This window comes from Capsicum annuum, chromosome 10 (genome assembly GCF_002878395.1).
Source record: "Capsicum annuum cultivar UCD-10X-F1 chromosome 10, UCD10Xv1.1, whole genome shotgun sequence".
Taxonomy (NCBI): domain Eukaryota; kingdom Viridiplantae; phylum Streptophyta; class Magnoliopsida; order Solanales; family Solanaceae; genus Capsicum; species Capsicum annuum.
Window position 1 is genome coordinate 72,080,641 of NC_061120.1, and position 7,994 is coordinate 72,088,634.

General features: G+C 41.5%; 1 protein-coding gene across 2 annotated transcripts in view; it reads right to left on the reverse strand.

Annotated features, from left to right (window-relative positions):
- Positions 1-3,437: 3,437 nt before the first annotated feature.
- LOC107845557 (F-box protein At4g00755) overlaps positions 3,438-7,994 on the reverse strand; it is a 10,142-nt gene continuing 5,585 nt past the window's right edge. For both annotated transcript variants that reach the window (XM_016689948.2, XM_016689949.2), the window contains exon 6: positions 3,438-3,952. In XM_016689948.2, coding sequence (XP_016545434.1) covers positions 3,670-3,952 — 283 coding nt within the window. In that variant the 3' untranslated portion in view covers positions 3,438-3,669. The remainder of the gene's footprint in view (positions 3,953-7,994) is intronic.

Sequence of the window (7,994 nt, forward strand, 5' to 3'; positions counted from 1 at the left end):
CTTGATCTAACCAGGGGTATGATGAGCAATTTAATTCCGTGATCAAACCAAACCCCTTCAAGAAAAAACAAGCAGACATATTGTTAACACAAAATCACATCTCATGAAACATCTTATCGTTCATAATACATCACAACAATAAATAATGGACCATCTGTCCATTGAATTTAAGATGTTGCGACATGTTTCTCAAGTGTCCAAAACAGGACTGCTTAAATTCTTTCTTCAAATTTTGGTCAACAAGAATTTTCTTAAATTCTTGGTATACAGCCATCCTTGATCTAACCAATATCTTCGTGGAAAAAGATCTAACCTCGTCCATCAAAGTTTGAAGGTCATACTATTCTACGAAAATGTACCTAGAATAAAATTGCATGGACAAGGGATCATTATCCCATCAACACTATTTTTCCACTATCCTCACTCCCTTCATTATCATCACTACTACACTCAAAAACATCATTACTAGATTCAACGCTTTTACAAGACTCATCGACATATCTATCGATCTTCTTTATGATCTTCAAATTTGATTTTGACTGATCCGCTTTAGTTCTTTTCCTTTAAGAGGCACTTTCAATTGCCTCACTTCTTTTTTTTTTTCTACTGCTAGAAGTACATCAAACGTGGTGTCAACAGTTTCTTTAACACCAAGTCTAGCTTTATCCATTTATTTAACAGAATCTACACCTAAAAATAATTCTATCGTTGTCAATTCATAGACCACAAGTCTACTAATAGAAACAGGTCAATACTCAAATAAAAAAGATAATAACTAAGAATTATCTCACCATTAAATAATTCGGTACATAAAAATATCAAAATTGAATCAATTTTTTTTTAAAATTTAAAATTCAATAGCGTGATCAACATAAAATTTTCAGTCAAATATGCAGAATCAAAATACAACTATTGCTACATAATCATACTAATTAGCAATCAAATTTTCATATTTTCACTATTTAATCAATTATATTTAAAAAGAAATTCATATTCCTAAAAATTTAACACAATCTAGGGCACTATCAATTCATAGACCACAAGTCTACAAACAGAAACAATTCAGTGCTCTATTCAAATAGCCAAAATAACTAAGAATTATCCCACCATTCAACAATGTAGTATAAGAAAATTTTCTTAACAGAAAATTCAAAATCCAACAGCTTGATCAACGAAAAATTCTATTGAATCTGCGGAATCAAAACTCAATTATTGTTATGAAATCAATCCAATTAACTATATATATCTCATATTTTCACCATTTAATCAATCATATTCGAAAATAATTCCTACACTAGGGCTCACTACAAAACGAATAGCAATTAAAAATTGCTATAATGAATCTAGAAAGAATCAAAACTTGGAAACGGAGCCCTTTACCGCTAGAGAAGGAGATGAAGCAAAAATGAAGTTTGGGAGTTTTTTCTTAAGAGTCGCCGGAAGAGGAGAAGTTGAGGAGAAGAGAGAGAAAAAGGGTTTAGTTTAATATTGAAAGAAGTGGAAGGGGTTAGGTGTAGTCTATTTAATTTTTCAAGTTTTGAAAATATTGAAAAGGCTCATTTTTCCACATGTGGACCCCACTTTTTTCACTTTTTGGACCCTAACCCTAAAAATTAAATGAAAAAGAAAATTAATGACTATTTGGCAAAATAAGTTTTAAAAGTGGCATCTATGCCAATTCTTCTCTCGTAACTGATAAGTTTACTAAAATGCTCTTAATTATTATAAATGTCAAATTTGCCAATAATTGTTAATAAATTTTCTTCTTGCTAATTTGCCAGAAATTATGTCATGTAAATATATTAAGTTGATAAATTCATGTAAATTCTAACAAAATCAATACAAGAGTAGATCAAAGTAAATGTAATACGATTCATTGTTTATAATAACAAATTTCATTTTCTTTTGGTCTTTTGAGACGTCACCATCAATGACGAGTAGAAAGCTTGAATGTATCTTCTATTTGCTACGAGTGTGCTTGGTGTGGAATACAAAAAATATTTTCTAGAAAAACAGATTATGTTTTTTTACTTATTTTCTTGTTTTCACAAATAATTTTTTTTTTCTAAAAGTATTTGTATATATTTACCACAAAATAATGGGAACGAATAGGATAAGAGGGTGGGATACAGAAAAATTATGAATTTTTTTTAAAACAAATATTTGAGGGTTGGGGTTGTGGAGAGAGGGTCGGGGTAAGGGTAGGAAGTGGGGTAAGAAAAAAAGTTTAAAATTTTTTAAAAGAAAATAAATTTAAAATATTTTTTTTTGGGGGGAGGGGGGGGAGGGGGGAAGACAAGATTTTTTTTTTTGAAACTTATTTTAAAAAATAAAGAAAATTAGTACAAAGAGGGGGCTGGTAGGTGGTGGGGTAGGGGTAGGGGTGGGTGAGGGTGAGTTAAGAAAAACTATCAAAATTTTAAAAAATAAAAATTCAAAAGAAAATTGGGGTGGGGAGTTCGGTAGGAGGGAGGGCCGGAGTCGGAATAAAGGGTAGAATAAGAAAAAGTTTTAAAATTTTCTAAAAAAAAATATTTTTTTTAAAAGTTTAGGGAGGGGGGGGGGGCTGGTGGAGCGGGAATCGAAGTAAATAATATAGAGTGAATTCTAAAATAAGATTATAAAATATTAAATAAGGGCATGATTTTGAAAGAAAAAAAAAAAAGCAAATCATGGAATACCACCAAATAGATAGATACATAAAGTGAGAGTTTTAATAATTATCAAACCATAAAATTAAATCATATCATGTCACATCATACATTTTAAGAAACAATCAAAACAAATACTCCCTCCGTCTCAAATTATGTGTCGCCATTTGATCGGACACGATATTTAAGAAATAAGTATTAACTTTGTTAAAGTTACAAAGTTACCCTTCTTAAAGAAAAGAGTAATAGTATTTAAAATCAAGTAAACCCACTTTTAATTAAAAAAACAAATTAAAAAAAGAGTAATAGAATTTAAAATCAAGTGAAACCACTAAAGGTAAAATTGTAATTGTGTCTTTAAAAATTTACCGAATAAAGAAAAGACAACATTCTTTTTTGGACGAACCAAAAAGAAAATGACAATACATAATTTTGGGACGATGGGAGTATAACTTTTTTAGTAACCATATAATACCATAAAAAAACACCATCCAAACGGTGTATAAATCAATTAATTGCAAGTATTTCCTATAGATTTTTCTCTCAACTAATCATTCTCGAAAAACTAATCAGTCTCACCCAACCATATAATTAATTACAGTAACTTCTGTATTTTGATGATTATAATGTTCGAACCACCTTGTACCTAATCAACTAATTCCGCGAGATAAAACATCTTGTCAACCCAGATAACAAATACGTATGTAATTAATTGGTAAAGCATTCTCACACTTCTAAATCACTTAACTAATTCACTAGCACCAGGTGGGGTAAGCTTTTAACATATGTACAAACATCAAATGTGCACCTTTTTTCCGGCTAAATTAATTGCTTGTTTGCATTTAAGCATCAGGGAAAAACTACACAAGTAAATTCAAAAGGCAAAACACTATAATATAGAAGGGTTTATGCAGCTCTAATACTAAAAGACTGCAACACCCTGAAAAAGAAAGGTCGACAGTTGCTTGGCGGAAATTTTAGAACTAAATACAGGAGATTATCATACACATTCATACTACTAAAATAGACCAGGATCATCCATTTCTTCATCATCGTCATCCCATACCACTGGTGCAACACCCACATGGTTATCCTGTAACAGAAACCCCATTACACCTACATGTTGAACCATTTCTTCCTCTGATGACATTGGAGACACATTTGAGTCTTCTGAAAAGCTTTGCAACATCCATCTTAAAACCTCCGGGTTGTACTTCAATGCAAACTTCCCCAAAGGTTCGAGGATTTCTATGTCAAATGCAGGGCAGAGAGGACCACCCGTGACTTTTACATGGCTAACGCTGCAAATATGAGTGAAACAGCATGTTATCACAACATAAACAACTATTGAGGCTCAATTCCAAATAGTTGAGATCGGTTATATGAGTCCACGCTGATCATATTGCTAATTTAAGTTTATCATCAGCCAATATTATACAACAACAACAACAAACCCAGTGTATTCCCACCTAGTGGGGTCTGGGGGGGTAAGATGTACGCAGTCCATACCAAGAAGTAGAAAGGTTGTTTCCGATAGACCCCCGGCTCAAGGCACGAGATACCACGCAAACACATAGTAAAGCACAGCACAAGATTACACATCATAAATACGGCACCCATAAGTAATATAAAACAGAGAAAAGCACACAGATTCGTAATAAAACATGGAACACGGAATCATAACAGGCATAAAACCCCACCAAGTAATTCCCTACACTAGCGACCCAAACTGGCCCTAGTCCTCTGCCCTAATCCGCGTCCTCCAGACCTTCCTATCTAGGGTCATGTCCTCGGTGAGCTGTAACTGCTCCATGTCCCGCCTAATCACCTCACCCCAGTACTTCTTCGGCCTACCCCTACCCCGCCTAAAACCATCCAACGCTAGCCTCTCACACCTACGGACCGGGGCATCCATGCCTCTCCTCTTCACAGGTCCGAACCATCTCAATCGGGCTTCCCGCATCTTGCACTCCACTGGAGTCACACCAATCTTCTCCCGGATAGTCTCATTCCGAACTCTATCCCCTCTAGTCAGCCCACACATCCAGCACAACATCCGCATTTCTGTCACCTTCATTTTTTGGAAGTGGGAGTTCTTAACTGGCCAACACTCCGCTCCATACAACATGGTCGGACGGACTACCACCCTGTAGAATTTGCCTTTAAGCTTGGGCGGCACCTTCTTATCACACAGCACCCCCAACGCGAGCTTCCACTTCATCCATTCCGCCCCAATACGGTGCGAGACATCCTCGTCAATCTCACCGTTACTCTGGATCACGAACCCGAGATACTTGAAACTATCCCTCTTACATACCTCCTGTGATTCCAGCTTCACTACTACCTCATTCTCCCGCCTCACGTCATTAAACTTGCATTCCACATACTCTGTCTTGCTTCTGCTCACCCTGAACCCTTTAGACTCAAGAGTTTGCCTCCACACCTCTAATTTGTCATTCACACCCCCTCGAGTCTCATCTATCAGAACTACATCGTCTGCAAAAAGCATACACCACGGCACCTCCCCTTGAATACGCCACGTCAACACATCCATCACCAACGCAAACAAAAAGGGACTAAGAGTAGATCCCTGATGCAATCCTGTCAGGACAGTGAAATGCTCTAAGTCTCCTCCCGCCGTCCTCACCTAAGTTTTCGCTCCATCATACATATCCTTAATTGCTCTGATATATGCCAGCGGTACTCCACTCACCTCCAAGCATCTCCAAAGCACCTCCATGGGGACTTTGTCGTAAGCCTTCTCCAGGTCGATAAACACCATGTGCAGGTCCTTCTTCCTTTCCCTATACTGTTCCACCAACCTCCGTACCAGGTGAATTGCCTCCGTCGTCGAGTGGCCAGGCATAAATCCAAACTGGTTTTCCGAAATAGACACTATCCGTCTCAGCCTCACCTCGACCACTCTCTCCCAGATCTTCATAGAGTGACTCAATAACTTAATCCCCCTATAGTTATTGCAACTCTGGATGTCCCCTTTATTCTTATAGAGAGGGATCATGGTACTCCACCTCCAAGCCTCGGGCATTTTTGCCGTCTTGAAGATTTCATTAAACAATCCAGTCAACCACCTTACACCAGCCTCTCCAACGAACCTCCAAAACTCCACCGGTATCTCATCCGGCCCCGTCGCCCTACCCCTTCGCATCCTGCGAACAGCCTGTCTAACCTCTTCTACCTTAAAACGTCTACAATAGCTAAAATCCCGACACTCCTCTGAGTGCTCCAGTTCCCCTAACACAATAGCTCTATCCCCTTCGTCATTCAAGAGCCTATGAAAGTACGACTGCCATCTATTCTTAATGTGGCCGTCCTCCACCAACACTCTACTGTCCTCCCCCTTAATGCACCTCACCTGATCGAGGTCACGACCCTTCCTCTCCCTAGCCTTAGCGAGTCTAAACAACTTTTTCTCCCCTCCTTTCCCCTGTAACCCTGCATACAAGCTCTCAAAAGCGGCCGTCTTAGCTGCCGTGACTGCTGACTTAGCCTCCTTCCTCGCTAGCTTGTACTCTTTCCTGTTTACCCGCTTCTCCTCTTCGTCCTTACTCTCCACCAACTTAGCATACGCCCTTCTTGGTCCCCACTTTCTTCTCCACCTCCTCATTCCACCACTAATCCCCCCGATGGTGCCCGGCCCGGCCCCTAGAAACACCCAACACCTCACTTGCATTCTCCCTGATGCACCTAGCCGCCCTATCCCACATACTATCCACGTCCCCCCTACACTCCCGCACCCCCATTCCCGCCAACTTCTCCCCTATCTCCCACGCATTCACTGGCGTCAGGCCGCCCCACTTAATTCTAGGTCTACACTCCTTACTCCTCCTCTTTCCATTCTTCTTTATACCCAAATCCATAACCAAGAGCCTATGCTGGGTCAAAAGATTCTCACTCGGGATGACCTTACAGTCCTTACACAACGCCCTATCCCCTTTCCTAAGCAACAAAAAGTCAATCTGGGTCCTGGCTATCGCGCTTCGAAAGGTGATCAGGTGCTCGTCCTTCTTCGGGAAGCCCGAGTTCACCACCACCAGCCCAAAAGACCTCGCAAACTCCAATAGGGTAGACCCCTCTTCATTTCTCTCCCCAAAACCAAAACCACCATGCACATCATCAAAGCCTCCCGGTAACGCCCCGATGTGCCCGTTGAAATCTCCTGCTACAACAATCTTCTCCGAGCTAAGCACGCCTCTCACCACCTCCTCCAAAGCCTCCCAAAACCGCATCTTCTCCTCCCCCTCCGATCCCACTTGCGGCGCATAAGCACTACACATACCCCCGAAAGACCAACTTAATAGTCATCAATCTATCGTTGATCCTCTTCACCTCTACTACCTGCCCTCTAAGCTCTTCATCTACTAAGATGTCAACTCCATTCCTACGCCTCTCGCTCCCAGAGTACCACAGCTTGCAACCATCCACATCCCTAGCCTTATACCCTACCCACTTAGTCTCTTGAACACACGCAATGTTGATCCTCCTCTTCCTAAGAATCTTCACAAGCTCTATGGACTTATCCTGAAGGGTCCCTATATTCCAAGACCCAACCCTCAGCCTACCGTCACTATCCACACGCCCTCCACTGCCCCCCCTCCCCCCCCCCGCGGCCAAACCTTGGCCTCCCTCCCACTCCCGCCCTTTCCTCATCCCCCGCCCCCACCACGGCCCCACGCCCCAACCCCCTCGGACCTGACCCTATCCACCCATTACCACCCACAGCCACAACTACACGAAAGTATAAGAAAATATAAAGATATAAACGATGGTAGTAGCAAAGCAGCAGCAAGAGATACAAGGCTCACACAAATTCAAAGAAATACTCCAGGAACATAACTATACTCAATTAGGGGGCAAACACCACTGGACACAACACCCACAGCCCCAAACACAGATTCCCAAGCCGATAACCCAATCCAAGCAGTGCAAGAAACGACCACAGCAACAGCAACAACAGACAACAGGCAATATCCACAAATCCCACGCAAGTCAAGGTACAGGGGCTACTACTAGCATAATACGAAGAATGAAAGAATGCAGAATAAAGAATGAAATAACAAAGGTTAGAAGTCACCGGATTACGCTTGTAGCCCAAGCCGGAAACCAAGCCCCGCGTTGACCGGCGTCCGGGGAGTTCCGGTGCTGGGATGGAGCTGCGGCTGCTGGAGACCGAGGGAACTGGTCGTCGTTTGGGTGCTGCGGCTGCTGGCTACCGGGCGGCGGGTGCAGACGGAGCTGCGGCTGAAGACAGAGCTTCGGCTGTTGGGCTGTTGTACCCCGCCGGCGCCGGAGCGGGGGGGGGGGGGGGGGGGGGGGGGGGGGGGG